Consider the following 25,506-nt stretch of genomic DNA (forward strand, 5'->3'; position numbering starts at 1 on the left):
TGCTAAGAATGCTTGGGAGAAAACTTAAAATATGCCCCCATTTTTCAAAATGTTTTAGTGACGAGATGAAATTTAAAAACGTGCTTGTCCAGGTCTTCAGGTTTCTGGTGAAATTCTCTAGTTTCTCCCACTGAACACAATACAACTTTGTGAGGTTTATGTGAGTTTTTTGTGACCTCATAAATCGCAAGAGCGATTTAATAATAATTCCAGTGAAAATCTTCTGACTGAGCAAGAAGACGAAGTGTAACCAAACAATTGCATATACAATTACACTCAATTGTTCTGTCAGGGTAAAACTAAAGTAGACCTACCTGGTATTAAATAAAGCATCCTTCACTTAGTTCCACTCAATTTAAAATGGGTCTTAAAGTTCATAGAAAAAAAAAAATCTTCTTGTACCCTAATTTAAAATAAATACATTATTAATAATAACTTGTGAATTGTTCCCTGTCTTGTAAGGCTGTAACACTAGCCCTTGGCTCAGATTACTTTATTATAGTCCTGCTAGAGCTTGCTGATGGGGGATATGATGTCACTCAAACTTCCCCATTGTATATATTCGTACCACATACGTGGAGAAGGAACTTGCTGTGTAAAAAAAGTATTTATTTCCACAGAATTGGAATAACAAAGTATAAACATATGAATAAGAGTATTCTGGACTTCGACTGGGAAGAACTGTGATCTGAACCATAAGATAACTGAACAGGTCTAATCATTTCCAGATTGCAATCCTGCTAATAAAACAGAGGACTTTAAAAATATGCTAAGCTTGTGACTAAAAAAATTCTAACATAAGATAAATTACAAGTTGACAATGAACTAGGCCTTTGGTATAACATCCAACAGACATTTTAAAACTGGCGGCATCCAATTACATATAAGCAATAAGGGCTTAATACACTAAACGTCAATGCATTCGATAGGAGCAACTTGGATGACTTGTTACGGCAATTACATTTTTACACCAGTTCTCATTTCAACAGATTTCAGCAGCTAGCAACCTTTCAACTGTTGTTAGGGACAAGGCCTTCAGCTCCATCAGATGTACATTTGATAACTAGCATTCTCTTTGGCATGCTGACAAGTTACTAAACCAATCCAATCTATCCTTTCTTTTGAGACACTGTATTGTTCATTTCAGTTTTCTGCCTTCCTAGAGTATAATACTGCACACATATTAAAAGTCTGAATTGCATATTTCGAAGCAGCTTTTCAAATAATCTACTGGCTAAACTAATGCCAATTAAACATGGCAAGATCTTTGCATGTTCAAACTTACAGGTCTGTCTTCTACTAACTGCCTCAGCTGTACACCCAGTATGGAAGTCTGAGGTGGTCATCCATGACGCAGGCCATGTCACCCTCTTGTCTACAGAGGCAACAGAAACAGGTATCTCCTGCTGTGTCTGACCTGGGAGCCTGCAGACCTGGAGAAAGACTACAGCAACACTGTAGCAGTTTTACAAGACGCAAGAAACCATACTCCATTCATCCTTTGGGAGCATTAGAAGTCATTCAGATTTTTTTTTTTTTTTTTTTTAAAGTAATCATAACTCACACTGGTGGCCACACTGTTGGAGAACAGTGGCACCTGACAATGTAGTAATGTTAAATATTATTAGTTTTGCTCAAGACAGGCGGCTACAGTTGTGTGATTTAAAACAAAATAATATGTATAAAATACATTAACAAAGCAGGTTACTCTTGATCTCTGCATCATCATCCTGTATTTGTTCAGATGCATATTCTCAGTAACTTTTAGAAGCACCAACACAGATTATGTTCTTGACAATAAGTTAATATATATACACAAGACACGTTTAATTTCATGGCATATTTAATTTTATTAAAATATTATTGATTTGTTATCATGGGGTCCCAATCGTTACCGTTACAAGCCTAGTACATTGTAAATATACAATCCACCCCATCTACAAATTTTTATGAATAAAAGAGATTCAATGGCTTTAGACAGCATTGCAAAGTTCAAAACAGTACTGCGAATAAACCACTCCACTAAGCCACTGAAGGTTCCCTATGCATACTTTTCAGTAGCATTGTGTAAACACCTGATGAACCAGCTTTTCAGGCAAGCAAATTATGTGAATGATCAGGCATGCCAGGAGCAGTTCATAATCTTTAAAGGGTATGTTTTAATGGTATGTTTTATTATTGTAGTTTAATTTTATAGAAAACAGTTTCCATTAAAAAAATGTACACATCTGCACTAAAATGGCAGAAAACATGTTGCAGGTTTTTAAAGATGTCTTACACTGTTCTGAAATCATTCTCCACCACTGCTCCATATCTGGTTTGCATTTACCCTAGCTGCTGCTACATTGTCTTCCATGCTTGTTTTTTAAAAGCAAAAGGTACTGTAGAAATGAAATAGTAAAAGTTAATTATGAACATATGTTGTTTATTGGAGAGCAAAAACAAAATGGCAAAAAATAAACAAAACGTATTAGTCCTGGAGTAACCAGTGTATCATAAATTGTACTGAATACAGAATCATACATAGGCCATCAAGGCAGCTCCTGCTGTCTCTAGTGCTGTGCTGTTACAGTAACTCCATTTTGGTGGTGGAGGGAGTAATCTTTTTGGCCACAGCCATTACATTAGAGGTTTCCAGTAACTCTTCTACAATACACAAAACAATCTGTCAGTAGGTCTTTTTTGTTTACAGTTAGAACTGCAGTATTAGAAGGCATCAGTTAATAACAAAATATATGCCACGTTTATGTCTTGGTGAAGGATACACAGGCAACTCCTAGCACAGTTTCAACAATATATTACACTCAAGTCTTCTTTATCCTTCCCTCCCCATAAAATACACACATTTAATTTGTTAGTTTAACCTCTGCAAATAGCTTTGTTTTTGCTTTTTCTGCAGTATCTGCATAAGTGATTCATCATTAAAAAGGGCACTGCAATTTAAAATAATAGCAGAAAATACTGCTTGAAGCCCACATACTACATTTCAAACGTAACACGCCAAGCCTATTTCACTTTGGCCATCTAGATAAAGGGGAAGCTTGACAAGCACGACCCTATGTTAATGTCCTCCCATGAATTACTGTAGCAAAACCACTAAATCAATTCACAGTATCGTACCTATTTTAGGAGTTTGATTTTAATGTTGGAATACATGTCCTCCACGTTTCATTTTTCCAGTTTGCTGCAGTACTGGCTCACAAGGGGTGAAGAGCACCACAAAGAGCTCCGATTTCCATTTAGTTTCATCAAGCTCAGTGCTTGATATAGCACGTTGGTTCTAAAACATGACAACTAAAATCATCCAATACTACATCAGTAAGAAATAAATATGTGTTACAAGGGAACAGCAACCAAACTAATATTTATCCATGTTTGTTGTGAACAAATAATTCAATTGCATATCATATAACATATTATTACACCCAGAAGCAATAGAGAAAAAAATATATTCATATTTCTTTGTCAGATGGAGGGATGAGCTAGTTTGAATGAATACAAAGCCATCAATGCAGCGGTTGCATTGCATGTGTACTGTTCACAATGTTACTAATCATTGAGGACATTATTATAGGGACAGCCTCCCCCGTTTGACAAGAAAAATAACATTAGGGTTACAAAACAAGCAAAAGAATCTGTTGCTGCAATTTTTTTATTTTTTTTTACCATAGAACTGAAATGAAGACCATTATATTAGCTGCTAAAACTGAAGTATTGCTGCAGGAGTATATCAGATGCAGAAGACATTTAAACTGAGGTTTAAGCAATTGTCTGTTAAATAATGAAAGATAAACATTATTTTAAAATCAGGACCAAAAAAATAAATGTAAATGCACCCTGGCTGAGTGATGACAAAGCAATAACATATTCACAATAGTCATTCAAAAGGACACCGGGATACAGTATAGGGCTATTTCACAATTTTACCCACATCTTTTCATATTATTGCACATTTACTGCTGAGTGTGCTAAGATAGAAAGATTTTGGTACAATAGTATGTTTGTTAGCTGTTTCTTCCTCTCAATATATCTGTCATGTCATGGCCATCTAAAGCACTGTAAAACAAACTCCAGGAGCTTCTCCATCTAAGAATACCCTTTAGTTGCAGGAATGCCCAGAAAGCTACCCTGCCCTGTATCACAAGCACAGCAGAGGATACAGCAGAAAGGTGACAGCTGAAGCTCTTACAATGAGCTAGCTTGAAGGTTTAAAGGGAACAGACGGTACTTCACATAACAGGATTTGCATGTCAACATCATGGATTTGTTACTCACAGAACTCTTACCTGCTAGTCTGGAATTAACGTAAGGAGGGGACATGTTGTTATGTGACCCAAGGTCCCGGTTGGCCATGTGGTTATATTGAGAACCATCCGCATAATTCTGGAAAGTGAGAAACAAACAAACAAAAAAGATCAAAAACGGGCTAATAAATTAGCATACAACTGTGGAATTTCACTTTAAAAACATAAAAATATAAATCTATGGTTGAAAGGTTTGACACTGTACATTGTATGCTACTGTATACAATTCTTATGCAAGACTTAAATATGTACAATATGATTGTAGTTATTGCATAATACATTCTATAATACAGCACATTACATTTTTTTTATTTCACTTCAGCATGTGTATCATTAAAAAAGGCATATGTTACATTTATTATTTGTTTATTTAGCAGACACCTTTATCCAAGGCGACTTACAGAGACTAGGGTGTGTGAACTATGCATCAGCTGCAGAGTCACTTACAACTACGTCTCACCCGAAAGACGGAGCACAAGGGGGTTAAGTGACTTGCTCAGGGTCACACAATGAGTCAGTGGCTGAGGTGGGATTTGAACTGGGGACCTCCTGGTTACAAGCCCATTTTTTTAACCACTGGACCACACAGCCTCGTCCAAGCTGTGTGTTTTAAATCTGATATTATAGCCCGTTATATATATATATATATATATATATATATATATATATATATATATATATATATATATATATATATATATATACACACACACACACACACATACAGAATTACTCAATGTGTCAGATTTTGTATTTTTAGCCATAATTGTAGTACAGTATTTATTTCATGTTAGATTTAGAAATGTCATTTTTCAATTTGTCAAATTTTCGTTCAGTATGTGGAAAAATACAAAGTGGTATGTAATTCAATCTGGTAATGTAACTTTATTCAGCAGGTTTCAATCGACTTACATATTTGGGTTAATATTAACCTCTAAAAATAAAGCCATGCAAATCCATCTATTATGATGTACTCTTTCTTGACTTATTGTCAACCCTTTCCATTCTCCTTCTGTTGGGTTAGAATGGAACTAATACATTTCAACAAGTTTACTGAAGAAACTTGATTCTATCAGGTGCAAATGAAGCACCCTTAAGCCAATATGAAACATTTCTAAAGTAACATACGTATAAATTAATAAAGATGCAAACAGTATAAAATGGTACAAAACATAATAAACATAAAAGCAATAACCATAATAACTAGTTTACAAAAAAAGACTTTGTACTTCATTTATTCTTTCATGAGGGATATAGAGGATTTTACTATGACGAGGTACAATAAACTAAATTGACCTGACTGCTATTCAATGCAAAAATGAATACATCATCATCATATATACATATTCTAACGCTTGTAGCAATGTATAAAAAATACTGTACATTACTGTGTTTAGTTTTTGTTCACATTAGAGTAATCCGTTTCCTGAGTGGCTAAGGAAGGGGAAACGCGTTGACAGCAGACTCATAAGTACCCTTATTTTTATGCCAATGCATTGTTCATACCTAAAGAATCATGAATAGTGTCAGACACAAAGGGTTACAGGAGCAGTGCTTAGAGCTGGAAAGGGGATGTTTTGAATCCATTTACCAAGGAGACTTTCTGTGTGTATTTGGTTAAACAATTAACCTTGCCTCGGTTTGTGGTCCTGGAAGAAAAGCAACTTTATCTGAAGCTGCTCCAAGGGGTTGGCCATTTTAAATATTCTGCATTTATGAAGAGGAGTCGGGTTGTGGGCAGAGGGATCCTCCCCTCACCACACAGCCTACTGAACTGAGCATTTAACTTTTACTCTGTGATACTAGAGAGCTGAGTGTGTACCATCAAACAGCCACACCCCTACTGAATTCTTAATTTCACAGACACTGCTTTTTTGTTGGGATGTTTTAAAAGTGGTGTATCGTGAAAATGGCTGCCATCTTTAAAACATGTAAATGTCTCAGTTTACTTTACAAATGATCTTTTAGAAAATCCATAAATTATAAAACTAACAACAAATAAAATGAGACAAGCCTGAATCATTTCTCTCAGGTTTTGTTTTTGTGTCACTCCCAGAAAGTCAGCTGATCGTTCTATATTGTCATAGTATTAATGGAAGATAAAGCGGCAGTTGATCAGTGCTTAACATTGTATTGAAATTAGCCATGTGCTTTGTTGCATGCTCTTTACTAGACCAGCGGCATATGTGCAAATACATTTTCCTTAACCAATTTTATTTTGTTCTATCATTTGTTGTTTATTATTATTATTATTATTATTATTATTATTATTATTATTATTAAAACTACTATTTAATCCCAGTTATACATTTGTTTTAGTTGGAGGATGCCCTGTAATGTTTTCCATCATTTTTCTGTAAATGAACAATTTGTTGCAAATTATAAAAGTTGTTCGGTCTCTCTCCCCCAAATTTCACACGACTGTACTTGGTTTGGTTTTCCAGATGTAAACTCCTGAGTGCTTGTAGAGATCTTTTAGGAAAATTCTAAAAATAATAAAGTCTACACAGAAAATGACAGCCCAGATTAAGAGAATACAATTGTTTATTTAATTTTTTCAGCAAAAGACAAATAAATCCATTCCACAGTGTGACTAGTTGCCAAGCATTGTAAAACATCTGTAGATTTAATGTTACACAACAGCATCCCTTTTCAATGTTTTCAGAATAAGGCACAAACATTCACAATTTTAGATGAAAAACGACTTTCTACCTGCAATAGGGCAGTGGTTTAGGCAGATAACAGGAAAGGAAAGAGTTCAACTAAACTGTTAATACCACACTAGTGATGGTAGTGGTGGTTGCGCTTACCTTAGATGGGCTGGGGCGGGTTCCATTTCCCCAGGAACCAGAGCTTGTTCTGTCTTCCAGACCTAGGAAAGTAACACACATTGCCATTAGATTTATTTTAAATCACCAATCATCCCTTACCCTTGTGCATTCTTAATGGCCATCGTATCTGGTTAACCAGAATTAATTATCAAAACACAACACAGGGAGACCATATCTTTTTTTTTTTTTAAAGCACAAAGTTTACCTTCAAAAACTGTTAAGCAAGTCAATAAGCAAGCAAAGGCTAATGAGAGGGGCAGGCAGTCTGCAGAATGATTTCACCTGTTATTTATTATATGATGCATCTCTGATATAAGCAGGGTTGCTGTCAAGTAAAAGCTCCACCACCAAAAACTCATATTTCTTTCACTGTTTAGTCTGACAGCCCACACCCCTGACAATATTGTAGCTGCACACAACTACTCAACATAAAGTAAACACAGCAAACCTAATTAAATATACTGGCATGTTTTTTTTTTTTTTTTTTTTTTTTTTTTTTTTTTAAAAACACATCAGGCTTTAATCCCCATAATATAAATCAACCCTTTAAGTATCAAGCATTTGATGTAATCAGAATTCAGATCATCAAGATTCACTATAACCAATAAGAATCCCTACTAAACACACACTCAAACTGGTTTACAGAAAGAGAATGTACAAATGTATAGCTAATATATTACATTGTAAGTGTAGTGGCACAGTATTACAATCAGCTTAACACAATAGAACTCTGAGCAGTACACTGCTAATCAGTGTAAGCCTCTCCTCCACTATACACAGCAATTCTTAAAGTAGTAAGACCCCCCCCCCCCAGCACAGAGACGACGGAACGAATTTCAAACTGGGGGTGCTGAAAATTAAAGGGAGGGGGAGGCACTTTCGGGCAATATTTAAATATATAAAAAATCTTCATTTTTGTGCACTTCATGGTCAAAATATGCACAGACCAAGTGAGTTTCATAAGGAATAAGACAGCGGCACAAAGTGAAAAAATCTGAAACACAAGTCTGAAAATGTAAGTTAAGTAAGACTGAAAGCAACAAAAGACAACATATTAACTACAATGCAGATCAGATGTTTCATAAATAAAATGCAATGACATACTAAACACACATAGCCTACTTTGTGTCATCCTTAGATACCTTTTTAAAACAGTAAAATACAAATAAAATACATTCAATCTTTGGCACTAAAATGCATTCATTCTAATCAACATGTTTAATATGTCTATTCGCAAACTGTAGAGTTGTATAAATGCCATTGCACTTATTATGTAGCCTATTAAAAAACGACAAGCATTTAAATATTTGCAACAACTATATATAAAAACAACATCCCAAAAGCTTACATTTTGATTTCAAACATACTTTTAAAAACAGGAACGAGACAGCTGTGTCATGTCAGAAATAAAACATCAACCCATCTTTAACCTACATAAAATAGTTAACTACAGAAGTGAACTATTCAAATCATCAAGCACAAACATTATACATTGTCCTGGTCTCTACTGTAACACAGACAAGACTTGAAAACATGCTACAGATGCCTGCTATTCGGGAAAGTTCCGCCACAACGATCACTTCATTTCGTTCTGTAGACGCGTTGGGAAACAGAGTTACAATTTTGAAGGCTAGTACGAAAGCAGATTAGAGGCATTTGGTAACAATTGTTACTTATTAATATAGGGTTGGTAGAGTTTGACATTTATTTATGTTCTCTCTACCTATCTTTAAAGCTGTAATTAGAACTGTTAAACCATGGGCTGGATTAAATCGAGCTCAAAATATTTTGTAGCTCTACATTCCTTAATGAAAACTGGTGGCTTTCCTCTCACTGAAAGGAGGATGTAGTCACTACACTACACTACACTACATTACATTACACACTGGTGATTTCGTAAAATACAGATATTCTGTCTGGATACACACGGCTTGTTAAACTTAAATAGCAAAAAATGTAGAATTAAGAATTAAAAAACTCCATGAAGTATTGATTAGCTTATGTGTTTGCATTAATAGGGGCGCTTTTTAAATTGCAACCCAGGGATACAGAGCAATAAACCGCAATGAGCTAGTTAGTCAGAGAGTTGCTTTTTTCTGTGAGTAATTCTTTAGTTAAAGAAAGATTGAAGTCAATTTGCTGTAAATTGATTTGTTTTGATTTTGTTTTCATTTGAAGCAGTCAGCACACAGAAAGGCAAGTAGAAGGCTATTGGTAATAATACATGTCAAAATCTACCAACCCTACTTATGAACTACCCAAACAGCATGGCAACTTTACAGTTTACCATAATTTCCCCCACATTTTGCTTACTTATTGATCTGTTTAAATCTGTTTAGATTAGGCTATTCCAAAAACTGATTTACGCTCAGGAGTCATGCTTACAAAATGTTGCTTAAGAGAAACAACATCTAGACTGTCAAGGACGTCACGGTGCACATGCATGAAAGCAGGATGTGCGAGTCTTTTTTGGCTCATTGTGCTGCATAGCCAACTTTTAAGGCGTCCGAGAGCAGATAAGGACCGTTCTGACCTTGCAACAGATACCGGCAAAGTACACAGTTTGATGAGCCGGTCAACCTCCTTGAACAGTTGTCGAGTTTGTGGCTGTAGGGTACTAAAAAAAAATCTGCCAAATCGGTCACATTCTTAAGATCCTTCTCCCTCGTTAAATCACCCAGCATCATTAATTGAAGGTGTAGCCTCTACCTATTAATCTGTTGCGGCAGCGGAGGTAGTGTTTTATCCTCAGGATTCCCGACGGTGAAGTTGACTGACACAGAAACCAGGTGGATTTTCTCCCTTTGGGCTGCAATCTCTATGCCCTCTTGGTCAAAGCGTCGTTGAAGCTCGACTGACACCAGATCCAGAGCTTCATAAAATTCCACGATTCTTTACTGGTTTCCATACGAACGTCTTCTGTTTCTGCGGTCTGTCTGTAACGATCTGGTGTTCCGCTATCTCTTTTTGGCTGAGGTACTTTAAATTATTTTTGGCTGCAGCACGCTGTGTCTTGTTGAGCAACTCAGACTTTTGGCGACCCCTTCACAAGGGCCAAATATCGCTTCACAGCATAAGAGGCCAAAGTATGTTCAGGCATTTTAGCCTGTTTGAGGAGCCCTGCAATCTTTGCCCGTGTTTCACTTCTCACACTCTTGTCGTCTTTGAGAGCCAACAAGGTCGCCAAGAGTTCTTCACAGGCATAACAGACACGGGAGATTGCTGCTGCATGCACACACTACCTGGTTGGGCAAAGGCTCAAAAGATTGCACACGGCTTCCTTACAACCAAAATTTGCAGACTCGCGAACCGCATTTGAGACATCACGGGCGAAGTTTAGTGCATCTGCCACAAGATGCACCTCTCGGCTTACTTCTTGCAGTACAAGATCGAGGCAGTGATTAGCACAGTGACAGTGCCTACCTGTTTTTTTTTTTTTTTTTAGTCAAAACCTTTCCCTATGACTAAATAAAAAAATATATTAATTTGTTTTATTTATTTACGGTAAAAATGATTTGTCTGTATTTTGTCAGCATTACATGTACAAACATATAGCTTTCAGCTTGTTTGTACGCTGTACTCATAATAATATGCAGTTAAATAATGTTTCAGCAGTAGTGTCAGGTGTGCTGTAAAATCCCAGAAAGTGGTTCTGCACTTTAAGTTTTTCATTGACAAATTGTAAACTGCATGAGAATTGTTCAGTAGTACATGTCTGTTGTACCATCTGCAGTCAATCCGAAGAAGGGGCTTTCTAGGGCCTTTGCAATGATCTCCCTTTGAATTGAGTGTGCAAATATCTCAATTATTTCACTTTGGATTGTGTCTGACATCCAGTTGTCTCGTCAGTTCAGCCACCGCAGTATCTCCAGTTTCTGATCTGTTCACTACATCATCTCAATTCATCTCGATGCTCGTTGCCACGAAAGGGTATTCCTTGTCTGCCAAGGACTGAACCAAACAGCATATGCAGAGCTGCTTTTGCCATCGTCTGCTGTAGTACAACACCTTCAGATAGAAGCGCACTAATCGGTGTAAGACGCAGTCCAGCGATCATTTTTACTGCTTCTGTCACGTTCGCTTAGCAGATGATCGTATTCCTTAACATAATGCAACCAAGACCACTTTTCAAACCAAGCTGATCTACAGCAGAGAGAATTTTTCATTTCCAAAGCAGCGAGTAGGAAATCTGTAGTCCTTTGGTTGAAATGCCTCATACAAAGGTTCAGTGGACACAGCTGGGGGCGTAGTTGCGGCAGGTACAGTAGGTACCGGTACTGGTGGAACTGCAACCTTGATTATTATATTTGGCAATGCATTTTCAGGGAGCTGTACAGTAAGTCTACGAATTTTAGAAGGTGGTGCTGCCATACATCCATTATTATTATTATTTATTTCTTAGCAGACGCTTATCCAGGGCGACTTACAGTCGTAAACAAATACATTTCAAGAATCACAGTACAAGTAATAATACAATTAAGAGCAAGATAAATACAATGACTTTAGTTCAAGCAAGTACAAGTGTGACAAAATACGATTCAATAATACAGTAGATAACAGTGTCAGTGATAGTTACATCAGGATATAATTAAATACAAAATACTACAGATTAAATACTTGGCAGATTACAGTACTCTGAAGTACAGGATTAAATGCAGTAAAATAGGGGGCAGATAAGAGCAAGTAAAGCGCATTTAAGGAAGGGTGATGTGTCCCAGGGGAAAAACAGAGGAGTTCTACAGGTGTTTTCTGAAGAGGTGAGTCTTTAGGAGGTGCCGGAATGTGGTCAGGGACTGGGCAGTCCTGACTTTGTGTGCTCTTGGAGCCATTATAATTGTTTAATCTCTTAGTAGTACAGTGGTTTCACCTCCCCGTGCATCACTTGCCTGGGCTGTTGCAGTAACAGTTACAAAAGGGCATATGAATAAAAAAAAAGAACACGACAGAGAAGACAGCAGCACTAATACGAGTGTGAGTTCTAGTTAATAGTGAAATATCCTTTATCCTTGACTGTTTTAAAATGTGGTTCTGGAAGTTAGAGATTTCTTTTTACAGTTTTGTCATCTGTCATAGCGAAACCAGTTGCTAGGTCAGGACACATTTGTAAAGTAAACACAGTCACTCACATGACAGTGCTTGGTGCTGATATACTACCAGTGATAGGTTGGAACAATAAACGCCCGCCCTTGCATATCAATGCTTAGTGCTAATTGGTTGAAACAATATATGCCAGCATCCACAAAGCAAAACTAATTGATTGAAACAATTGATTCATTACTTTCTTGCAGGCAGTGCAAATGCTCATTCATTCTTGCAGGCAGTGCAAATGCCCATCGGCATGTGGGGGTGCAGCTGCACCCCCAGCACCCCCAGCACCCCCACTTCCCGCATCCCTGCTCTCGCAATTTACTCAGATCTGTCAGCCAGGTATTAGTTTCTCATGTAACCAGTTGGTGCAACACAATGATACCAGTTATTTGACCCCTGTTGTATGATATGTCTGCAATGCTGGCAGTTTGTGTCTGTATATGTCAGGAGGAGGCTATACAATAACCAGTGAGGGTCATGGACTCAAATTTCATGGAGAAGTGTTCTTAGGTGAAATAAGGAAAGAAAATAATCTTTAGAATGAATGGCTTTCAACAGTGTAACATGTTTTCCGTGTTAATTCAGATTTACTCAATCCCTTGGATTTATTAATTTATTTATTTATTTTAACATGGATTTTAAACAAATTCTGCAGCGCTCAGACACTCTATTATGTTAGTTTCAATAATCCATGTGCATGGATTAAGAACTATAATTGTTTACAGTAATCCAACAATAGCCCCATAAAAGAAAATATTAATAAACATAATAAATACCGGTGCATTAAAATTCACTCTACCATTATCTTAAATATATTTGGCAGATTACCATTTAGAATGAGATGATTTTTTTGTGTTTGTGTGTCTACTTGACAAATTCAAAAAAATATAATTTAATTACAGTAATACATTGCGTATCTGACTGCAGTGTGACCACAGTAAGGGTGGATATGTAAAAAGTCAGATAAATGAATCCCGTTTTAAATACCATTATATACAGCTGTAACAATTACTAGTCACACAATTATTGTTTTGAGATTCAGCTTTTATTAGGGAGCTCCCCTAAATCCCTTGTTTAGAAATATATAGGGTAGTAATGCTTGTGACAGAGTAGCCATGTGGGTGCGTGCATTCGCTGCTGAGTGACAGGCAGACAGGAGATTGAGATGGATGTTGACATTGATCCGCCCCAAAGGCAAACAGGATTTATTTACTTATCAGCACACTGAACAGCTCACGTGACACTACCAGTAATGGTAGCGCACGGAGTACATACAACACACTGTACGGCAACTAATAATAAACTAACGTTGCTGAAGAGCTTGATCATGGCGGATAAGCAGTTATAATACAGCTATGCATGTTTACAAGTGTATTCTGCATATTTCTGTTCAATGTCTTATACATGTCAACACCTTCAGGGTTATGTTTAACATCCACCCCACAGCTACCTAATTCAGTGATGGGTCTGCAAGCAAGAGCTTCCTTTTTATAAATTGAAACAGGTGGAAGGAAGCTTGATGGTTTGTACCTAGTATAGTATAGGCCTAGTTTCTATTTTATTATGCTAATTTAGGATTTTTGTAAGCATTCCCAACCTCTGTTTAACATGCTTACATTTATTTTTTAAACTGTAAATCATTATATTTTATCCTGTTAACCACCTGCTTGAAAATGTCACTATTAAGTTAAGGAACTGTTAAGGAACTTCCAGTAAACAGACAGAAAACACACAACAGGTTTGCCAAAATAAAACATCTAACATCTTAATATGCTTTACCATACCTCTCTGTTTTACAATGCTTACCTATGCTTCACCATGCTGTGACTGCACTTTATTAAACTTTGCTATGCTTTTGCTATGGTAAACTTTTATAAGGGTACATACAGTTCTGAAGAAGAAATCACTGTTCATATTGAACAGCCTACACGACTAAATATGTATATCCATTTCAAAATAATCTTATGATTCACATTCATATTCATAGACACAACACTAATAATTACATGTATATATTCAGCATATTACAAATCTTCAATTGTACGTGCAACGTTAGGCTGCACTTATGTGCACCGAGTGTTAACTGTAGCCCATAGAGACCGCATTAAGCCCTTAGGTCCCACAGTGTGGTGCAGCTCGCCTATCAGAAACAGCATGAAACTCTGCACTGCATCAATCAGGAGCTAATAAAATTACACTGACAGACAAGACCATTTCTTTCACAGTGATGAAATTAAACTAGTTTGACATAAAACAGAAACGTATTAATACAGTTATCTTGCTTGTTATTGGAAAACAGTCCCATACCTATTAAACCAAGGTTTTTTTCTTGGAGGGGGGTTAGGGGAAAAATGATTGCAGTAGCTGGTCTACTTTTGCATTTTAACACAAGTACTCCATAGGTTTTTTTTTTTAATTCTATATTTATTAGAATGTGGCAGCTCTGTGTACTGACGTAGCACCATGTTGTAGCTTACCCAATTAATCTTTTTTTTAATACTAGCATTATAACCCGAATCACTGGTTTTATAACATATTTCATGTTTTCATAGCCTTCTTGAGTCTCAGACTACCCCCTTGCAATTGCCAATTTTTATACAGTACAACGTTTGTTATAGGTCGAGCACCTGTCTTTACGTGACTGCATATTTTAACCTGAACATCGCCACTGTAATTAAAATGAAACTGGCTATTAAAACCACCTGCCTCTCATGGGCCACATCTGTAACTTGTATAGGATTGAGTATAACATCAATTTTACACTGGACCTTTGTTGGCAATATTAAAACTAAAGCTAAATGTGTGCCTCTAATATACACCACACGCCTTTGCAAAATTTGATTTTCCTTGTTTGGATCAGTTAGGCAATTACACCGAAAAAAATAAATAAATAAAAAAAAATCAGAAACCAAGTTTGATTTCATAAAAATCTATAAAATAAATATACATAATCTTGAAGAAAATAATTCTGAATAGTTAACAATATTACTGTAGGTTAAACTTTGTATTTTATGTTATGCTTGTGAAACAGCAATATGTCTCAGAGGAGGGGGGGGGGGGGTCTGTTTTGAACAGGGAAAGGATTTTTTTCATAAGCATGTTAGTACCACTACTTCATTCATTTATGTATGTATTGATCACTGTAAAACTTATGTAAGAAACAGTGGCTATTTTAAATGATGAAAAAAAAAACAGTTGAAAATGTTTAATTTGTAATTGATAAACACAATTTCTTTCTAGTTCCTAAGGTTGAGGTATGAGGCTACTCTGAATATGAAGAGCAATACTGTTTAACACTACATGTGAAAGAGTGCACAACCAGAAGGTTGAAATCTACCAGGGTTAGTGATGGACCGTTCAAAACATCAGACTTCCAAACACAGTGCTGTTCCAAATTGATACAAGGGTAGAAACACACATTGGGTATAATTATTTTTGAAATGCTTCTCCAATTTTAGAAATACAGTTGTATTCGCAAAATCATCTGACTTTTCTATTTCAATTAATGTTTTATAAACCAAGAACGACTCAAAATGTAAAATTTTACTGCTCGTTCCATAAACAATTTACTATTGGTGGGCTCTGGGGTTAGGTACAACGCCTAGAGTTTCTGCAAAGTAATAGAACCAGCTGTTAGATACAGTTGCACTTTGTTAAATTCTGTTCAAACCACAAATAATTGGAAACGGCACTGAAATCAAAATAACCAGTTAATGTTTAAAGGACATCTTGATTCATGTTGTTCTCGTTCTTAAAGAAGTACTGTAGTTTGAAAAAAAAAAACAAAAAAAAACCTTTTCAACTCCTTCCTGGTTTGTGGAGTTAGGGGTATACAACCTCTAATTAAAATTATGAAATAATAAGTACTCCCCAACACATGGTACTCATTAATGTCCCATTTTCTTGCAGGTTGTCACTGTAGAATGCCAGACAGTGGAGAATCGGATTAGCTGACCTCGACCACCATGGTGGTTACTGCAGTTCTTTTGGTAGAGGGCACCTAGCTGTATTTGCACATCGTATTTTTTTTTTAACCAATCTTTTTTTCCCCTTACACACAATGCACATATGAGCATACACGAATGGCATTTTAAAGGTTTATGTACTTATGAAGAATGCTATGTGTATACATTTTTTTTTTATCAGAGTAACATTTTCACGAAACAGACTGCAAGAATGTATGGAACCTTTCCAGTATGTTGTATACAGCCTCTGTGTCAGTAGAACCTATACAAATCCTGCTGGGCTCAGGTAGGATAAGTAAGCACACGTTTTTTCAAAGTGTATTTATTTGAGAGAAAGCAGCAGGTTTAAATGGGCACCAGAGTGCCCATCACATGCAAATCAATCTAATGCTCAAACTAATGAATGAGGGGAAAATAAATACATGCTATATCTCAAATGACACATCAGGTGTTACTTGTTTATGAATTCCATCTTTATTTAATTCAACTTACTTAAGGAATGTTTTTGTGAATAGGGCTCATTACATTGCTATGTATAGTAATATGTACATGCAGGTTTTCAGTTGTATTTAATTATTGTTCTTATTTTCTGGCACACATTACTGCATAGATTACTGTAGATTAATATCTGCACGTTATTCGATTAGGAAATTGGTTGCTGATTGCACATTCTGGGACACTTAAGTCTGGCTTTAAGAACTGGTATTACACTAAGGTAAATGAACAGCAGTTCTATCGATATCCAATTAACACTACAGGCATCATTTAATGTTATTGATCTGACCAAACTTGATTGATTCTGCTGAAAATACTTCACTTTCAAAGAGTCCATTATTAACAGCTGCTATAAAAGAAAATAAAGCCCCCTCCCCCCTCCCCCCTCCTGGTAATGCCAGATGTTTGCAGCTGCCTAACAGCATACATCCTTCAGAAGCTGTCTCTGCAGACTGCTTTGTAGAGGCTTCAGTAATTGTGTGCTTGCAGGGCCTGGACAGCTGAATCAATGTTGGGAGGCTTACAGTGTTGTGGATGAAAGAAAATGTACAGTAGCAGCCCACTTTATATAAAATAAATCTGTAATGAGACTACCGAGTGCAGAGCAACATGGATATCAGAACTGCTACACAAATTGTCTCCTAAGCAGTGGTGATCACTGAAATCTTCCTAACTGAATGCTGGCCCAAAGGCTAATCAATGTAGGATAGATTGCTCTTGATCTTTTTTTGTGTTTGTATAAGGTTGGTTCAGAAATGGACTGCAATAATTACTACACACGAAAATAATTTTTAATTTAAGAAACTACCGTAAAAAACGTTTTTATAGTGTTGCACCGGGGTTAAAGTCGCTCCCTTTTTGAGACTTCAAGTTTAAATATATATTGTTTTTTTAATTACAGTGCACATCTTAACCTAGGCTATACTTAGGGCTTCTGCTTCGCCTGACTCCTCCCCCTATTCTGCCACACCATTCTCAAAAAGCATTGCAGTTACAACAAACTCAAACAATAACATTTACTCGACTTTCTAACTAATAGCCGTTCGCTACGGATCCCAGGGGAGGGTTTAGTCTGAATGTTGACAAATCAATGGCTCAGGAGGGTGGGAATAAGGAAATTCATAGAGATTGACAGCTAGAGTTAACAGAGAAGCAGTACGTTTTTAGTCTAAAAGAGTCTGAACACTTAGGTTTAACATTCAAAGTGACTTAGCATATTGATGTTAGTTAAGTTTGTGTGAGCCATAATAACCGCTCTGTAGCAATCCCATTGTTGCGCTGGTACAGTAGTTTAACATCAGACACACTGACGCATACGTCTCACAGGCGTATTAGTCGCTCCCCCCTTTTAAGGGCCCTGCAAAAATGCCTAGAAAATCAACTCATACAACAGTTTTTACGGTAACTAAAATACCACTCAGCAACAATGTGCTAGTGAGCACATGTGTATAGTATACATTATTGGATCTGCACAAGTTTATAACAGTATGCACCAGCAAACCAAATGGCATGCAAACATGTCTATTATAAGTAATGGGGACACATTGGTTTAGCATAGCAATTTGCTACTCAAATGTGGACATCATCTCAAAATCTGATCAGCAAATAAATACAAGCTAAATCAAACATTAACCACTGCAAGTTACCAGCAAAAGTGCCAAAATCAAAAATGACCCTGCAAAGGCCACAATGTCATATCCCCTATACATTACAGAGATGTATAACACAGAGAGAGAAAGATCCTGTCAACTTACTCTTATTACAAAATATTAGTGCTGGGACAAATATCCGAACGAACATTTTTTCACATGAATTCGGATCCAAAAATCAGGTGTTTGTATTCGCTAGAAATGACAAAAATACCTTGCACTTATTTACTGCTTCACCAGAAGTTGCACGACTGTTAAAATGGCAAATGAAAAAGAGCTCTGTGTGAAAAAAATAAACAAAAAACACAGTATCAACTCAGCAGTTCTTGACAGTTTTAGACAGCAAAAAGTAAACAACCCAGATTATGCGCGTGCACGCATAGTGATCTCTATGGAAGCCCATCTGGGTAAAAAACACGCTGTGCTGCTTTACAGTGAGTCAGAATCTCATGGGACTGAAAAAAAGGCAAGCACTTCATTCTGAAATGCATCGCTTAAACAGTGCTAAACTTGCTGGAAATGTTGTGTAGTGATTTTTATATAGATTTTATATATTGTGTATATTGGTGAGTTTTTTTCCCCATTCATTTTACAATGCCATTTACATGTTTGTTTTATTTGTTTATAGTGTTTAAAGTTACATTTCAGTTTTCGTTTGCTTGTTCAGCTACAAAAAGGCACAAGTAAACCTCATGTTATTACTTCATGAAAATGTGTCTATGGCCATTGTTTACTGTGAAGAAACGGCAATGGCAAGGAATAAAAAAAAAGAAAGTAAAAAATAAATCAAATGCAGTGTCAACTTTATGTACTATTTATTTCAGGAATAAACAAAACAACATTTAACTTGAACTATTTGGCATCCTTTGTTTTGTAGCTAATTCACTGGGGTAAAGTAAGGCCTACAAAACGTATTCTTTACGCCAGGGATATTTTTCTACTTTATCATGTTACATATTGTAACGTCTTGCTGTAAAATAAAGGCACACACACAGGTGCCACGCCCCCCTGCCCCTGCTGCTATGCCTGCTTCCTGAGCAATATAATGGCTTTTATTATTTTTTGAAAACAAATGAATATCCAAACAAATATTTAAATCATGAGCAAATATCCAAACATGAAAATCCTGTGTTGATCCAGCACTACAAAATATCTCAACTTAGGTATAATGACTTAAAGAGTATGTAGCGGGGTTCCAAGAAATATAGCGTTATACATCCCCAAGTGTTGCTATAACTGTTTAAATAACATGCCGGTAATTTGTATTTTCATTGTTAACATCCTGAAAACTTTTTACACTGATAACTTTAAAGTGAATTTCAAAGCTGATTTAAGTCTAAGACCAAACAACTGGCTTAAGTCTGTTTTGCAGTCTTAAATCCAATTCACAAAGTGATTTTCTGGGGGTCTTAACAGACCATGTTTCTGTCCTCACACGACATCTCTTTAATATCTCCCGCTCATGAGAAAGCTGCTCGCAGCCTGAGGGAAAATTGTCAGTTTGGCTCCTTCACTGCAATTAGAAGGCAAGAAATTACATTATTTAGCAACTTAAGCCCGCTGCACACAGCCCGACTCAAGTCGTCCTGACGCATCTCATCTGAGTATGCACAGATTCTGTGATCAGTTGTGCTCAGTTTTGGTTTAACGTCACAAATGAGTTTTTCCCGACTGGGTGTCGCACACTGCTAAGACTGAATTACTAACCACAACTAGACTGGTGATTACTATGTATGCAAATTTAATTAATACTGTCCTGTACACATTTTTGTATTAACTTAGCCCAACATAGCGATCCTCATATTATGCATGGCATCGTATGCTGATTAGCGGAGACAGCACCGCGAGGCAACCAAAAGAAGTGCTTAGCCTATTAATTTACACTGTGCAAACTTTTCAGATAGTGTTTGACTTTTTGTATAGTTTGTCTACTACACTTTAGCTTGTGGTAAATAAAATCCAACCTGTTGATTTTTATTTGACTTTGGCATTTTTTTCTCAGCGTGTGGATCTAGGGGCTTGTGATTTGTGACCTATTGGAGATCGACGCACCGGTTACTTCTGTTTTAGCCCAGTAGATTGATAATAAAAAGGTAAACTGATAATTTACCTTTGATTAGTAAACACCTAAAAAACTATTAAAATGTGCACATATCTGGTATTTTTGAATTCGGGACACTCATAGCAATTCAAGACTAATGTATTTTTACCTGTGGAACTAAAGCTGTCAATATTCCGCCATCTGGTATGACATGACAAGCTACGTCACTTAAACCTGCTTCACCATTGGTTGACACACTTATGACTAATCTGTCTCAGTCAATCTTGGTCGGCAACCGCCACACACAGACAGACTGATCACATCTGAACGAAACTGCGTCTGAAAAATCTTCAAATCTGAAGACATCCAGACTGAAATCTGCATAATCTTGGTTTTGAGGGCACGCACACTGCTATGATTCATCCAGACTCTGTACGGCCAGTTGAGATGAGATGTCGGGACAGTGTGAGTCGGTGTGTGTGTGCGGCAGGCTTTAGAGACCAGGGGGTGAACTGCTGCTGCATAGTCATTTACAATAGGACGTCTGTTTTACGTCTCATCCGAAATCATAAATATAAATCGTATCAGAAAATGTACTGTAAATATATACAATAATGTCAAACTAATAAAACAATTTGGTAGCTTTTTTTTTTCAATTATTTAAATAAGTCTGAGTGATTGTAAAGATAGTAAATGTACCGTTTATTTATTTTTTACCTGCAACAAAAGGTGGAATTGCATTGCTTCTGTTGGTTGAGGGAGAAAGGTCTGCATTTAAGAGACGTATTAGCGTTTCAATTGACCGTCTCCCAAAACGGTATCGACTTCTCAGTTCAGTCTCGGTAAAAACTTCCAAAGGGTTTTCTCGGTTTACAAACACACGCGATGAGCAATTTTCCACATCTGGGTGATCTTCAAATAAAACGTACAGTATCATCTGTCGGACCAGGTTAGTTAAAAATAGTTGTGGTCAATAGCAAATTAGGCCTCCTCCAGGGTAGTCTTAAAGTTAAGATTTTACAAAAGACCAAAATTGCATTAAAAAGACTTGTCCGTGTGAATACGGCCCCTGGGGTTTGAGATCTGCACTGGCTCTGGCTTTTCTGTTCCGTATTCTATCATGGATTGTTATTGCTGTGTTACCTGTTTGACAATGTGGGCAATAATCCCTATACTATCATTGCACTGGAGTGGCCATTTTTAGTAGACTACAGTAGTTTCCAATCTTTTTAAACAGAACCACACAGGCCTTTTGAGAGAAAGATCTCTGGACAGTGTTTTTCTGTTTCAGCATTTTTTTTACATTAGTCTACAGTTTTTTAGTATAAATATCTTACTATTTTAGTGTTAAAAAGGTCCATAACATTTATGATATTCACATTCTTTTAACACTGTGCTTTACACAAAATACTGCCACCTCCCACACCCTGAGCATTACACCAAATAATTAAATTAAAAGGGATATGACAAGTTTTATTTGGTTTACTGGAAACCACCAATAAAACTCACTTACAATTCGGCAATACAAAACCAAAAACACTCAAATCGGAGAACGACGTTCAGTGTGCTGGGCCTTATTTTTCGCATGAGATGAGACCTCTCCAAAATTCAAGTGCATGCTAATAACCCCGCCCTGATAGCAGATGCCAGTTCCTAATAAAAGTAACTGCTACTAACTAAAATATATTACTGCTGCAAGGTCAGTGCTGAACATGTGATGAAAAGTAGTGTTCAAACAGATTCCATCAGAAAGCATTCGCCCCAGGTGTTTTCAATTACTTTTGCATTTTGGTGTGCCAGTGCTCTACCAGCACAACCATAACATCACGATACTACAGTACTAACTACTTAGAAAAAAGGGTTTCATTCGTGGCTATATATAACTTGCTTACATCAGCCAATGGATTAAATGCAACATTGACTTGTTTTGAAACACAGGTGCTTTGTCAAAATCGGCAACTGCATTACAGCCTTGGTATGTAGCCTGCCGTTGGAAAAAACACAGAAACAGCAAAACAGACGGCGGTTGTTTTATTGTACAACAGCTATGGAATTCCACAAAAAGCAGTTATTTTAACACAGGCTACATGTCAAATGTACATTAAAATGTCCAGTAATTTAAGCCTGTTCCATGTATTTGACCATGTCCAGTATTTCTTCTGACACAGAATTTATTTTATTTCTATTTTTTAATAAAATTGTCTAAAATGTTAAATCCATTTATACATTCTAAAGGTGTGATACTGAAAACAGACTTACTGTAAATTTTTAAGTCATCTATGTAAATAAGAAACAGGAAAAAGTCTACACATCTTGACATTTCAGTCCCATCATATACAAAATTCCTCCATCACTAGACTTATAAACCCAAACCAGACTTTTGCTTAGAATAATGTAACCATTACAAAAACTAAATTAACACCAATTGGTTTCAATCTACCATGAACTCATGTGTCCTATTTCAGAAAATGAAAATAGTATATTAGAAACTATGAATGATGTCTCTTGTGGGTACAGTAAATGTTCCAAACTAGTAAAAGACTAACAAATAATGACAAGTCGTCACAGCATTCCAATTGAGACTCCAATTGTGTAATTGCGTAACAGCACATACTTGAACCGATTCAGTGTATTACTGGAAGTTCAAATTTCTATTATGTACTATTTCTATAGGAACGCTTGTATACAAATTTGAAAAAAAAAAACATACTGTGTGATTTAAATCATGTCACCTTTACAGTAAAAAACATCTCATAAGGAAATGGTAGATCAAGATGTTTCAGTAGTATGTACAATATGAACATATTACAGTAATCCGTTGCGTATCTGCCTGTCACATATCCACCATAACTGTTTATCCGCCATGATCAACCTCTTCAGCAACGTTTGAAAAGAGAAGATCAGTTTAGAGATTGTAGATCCCACCAAAGTTTTTGTAAAATGTGTTGTATGTGTCCGTCCTCTGCCATTGCTGGTAGTGTCACGTGAGCTGCTCATTGTGTTGATATGTAAATAAATCCTGTTCGCTGCAGGGCGTATCAACTTCAACCTCTGTCTCGATCTCCTGCCTATGGAGCGAATGCACGCACCCACACGACAGATGGCTACTCAGTCACACGCATTAATACCGTTTATCTTTCTAAACAAGGGATTTAGGGGAGCTCCCTAATAAAAGTTGAATCTCAAAACAATTGTGTGAATATAGTCATTGTTACAGGTGTGAGTGGTACTTAATTCACTTATCTGACTTTTTACATATCCACCCTTACGCTGGTCACACCGCAGTCAGATAGAGACAGATTACTGTAATTCGTTTTTTGTTTCCTTATTCTTTAACAACCATAATAACCTTAGCACACCACAAGGGTCTCTAAAATCAATCTGAAGTAAACAGACTGAATCATTGAACAGTAATATAATAAATCAAGGAAGCAGGGTACACATTAAAGCCTGAGCGGCAAGTTCTGAGGGGAACTGGACAGAAGAAATCTTTTGCAAAGGGAAACAGCTGGAAACAGGAAGGCTGTTTTAGCTTTCATCCTGCCTGCTTTGATACAGTGCATCTCGTGTCATAAGAATGGAAAGAGATTCATGGTGGCAGAAAAAAGGGGGAGATTTGTGGGGTGGGACCATCAAGGGCAGAGCTAAATATATGTGTGATGTAAATCCAGAAAACTCAGAGCAAGGATAAAGGGGTTCAACTTTTATAGGAAATAAGAATGCTACTATAATGTTTAAGAGAAATAAAATACAACAGTAGTAGCGGGCATATTCAGTAAAATTAAAACAAAATGGTAAATTATATGTAATGCATTAAACACAATTACTCAATACCACTTATAGCACAAAATTTATTTTATTTAAAAGGACATATTTTGGGGTAAAACAACTAGCAGAACGTGCAATACAAACTTCTAATGTGTGTTTGTGTTCACTGGTACAGTACATGCATGCTTGGAATTACTGCATGTCAAAAGAGGGGGGAGAAGACGGCAACCGCACAACTTCAGGTTTATTTACATGCTAGATCAGCTCATGTCTGAGCTTTACAAAAATCAGAAAAAAAAAAACGTGAGTCCTGAGGATAGTTTGTTGCTTGGTTGAGAGCCCTGTTAAAGTAAGCACAATAAAAGCAGGACATGCCTCATTTCCTTAACCTTGTCACTACAATCTTTACAGAGAGGTTTATGAAGTTCCTTCCCCCATACAGTTATGCGGTCATCATTTCCTGGGACTAGTTTCATCCTGTTGATGTTTTTTCTGCGGCACAATATTTTAGATAACTCCATCCCATAACTTGGATAAAAATGCATTCTATTGGAGAGAAAACTATTTGTAAAATTACTGATTTTTTTTCTTCACATAAATAAATCTACTTCAGCCAAAATTTTGGCAGGTTTTGGTCTTAAGAGTTTTGTTAGAATTCATTTGAGACAATGAATTCTTTCAGTTGTAAAGTTCTGTGGCAATAATCTGACACAGCCATCTCACTGTTGTTTTATCTAGTTGATAAAAATGCTTTTTGCTGTGGTAAAGATAATTTGGCCTAATACTGTGATCACAGCCATGTCCCGTTGCTTGTGCTTAAAGGCTTCACAACATCCACCTTAGCATCAACCTTTGCTTTAAAGAAAATGCTTTAATGTTTAAAATGTAAACTATTGTAGGATCATACTGTAACCTGGATGTGTTCTACTGTATTTATGAACCGCTGTAATTAAAAGGCACTTACTGATAAAAAAAAAATACATCTAAAAGCAGATATAAAAAGAGAGAGATTTATTAGCAGATTTGAATAAGCACACCTCAAGCCAGGGAGTCTATATTGAGGCTAAATAATTAATTCCTGTCTTTCTTTCTCAAGCTACAATATAGCCTAACTAGGGAAAACTATGCCAACAGGTGTTATACTTTCTTTATTTAAAGGCTATCTTTCAATTCTACAACAGCAGCTGAAATATAGAAAGCACACTGAAGCAGATCAATCTTTAATTTAGGCTCCATAAAATAATAGGCTTTTACGTCAAGCCTTCTAACATAACTGCCTGACCCGTATCAGATGGCTGTTTGTTATTGTTGGATGGCACTTGCTGTGAATAAAACAGAGGCAGTATGACTTGCGCTTATGAAGGC

At 36.5% G+C, this 25,506-nt stretch overlaps 1 protein-coding gene across 11 annotated transcripts in view; it reads right to left on the minus strand.

Moving 5' to 3' along the window:
• The window catches only part of LOC117421494 (transcription factor 4), a 173,086-nt gene that overhangs the window by 113,976 nt on the left and 33,604 nt on the right, over positions 1-25,506 (minus strand). For all 11 annotated transcript variants that reach the window (XM_058995294.1, XM_058995274.1, XM_058995268.1 and 8 more), the window contains 2 exons: positions 7,115-7,176; positions 4,287-4,383 (listed from right to left, as the gene is read on the minus strand). In XM_058995294.1, coding sequence (XP_058851277.1) covers positions 4,287-4,383; positions 7,115-7,176 — 159 coding nt within the window. The remainder of the gene's footprint in view (positions 1-4,286; positions 4,384-7,114; positions 7,177-25,506) is intronic.

Source organism: Acipenser ruthenus, chromosome 2, assembly GCF_902713425.1.
Source record: "Acipenser ruthenus chromosome 2, fAciRut3.2 maternal haplotype, whole genome shotgun sequence".
NCBI classification, from domain to species: domain Eukaryota; kingdom Metazoa; phylum Chordata; class Actinopteri; order Acipenseriformes; family Acipenseridae; genus Acipenser; species Acipenser ruthenus.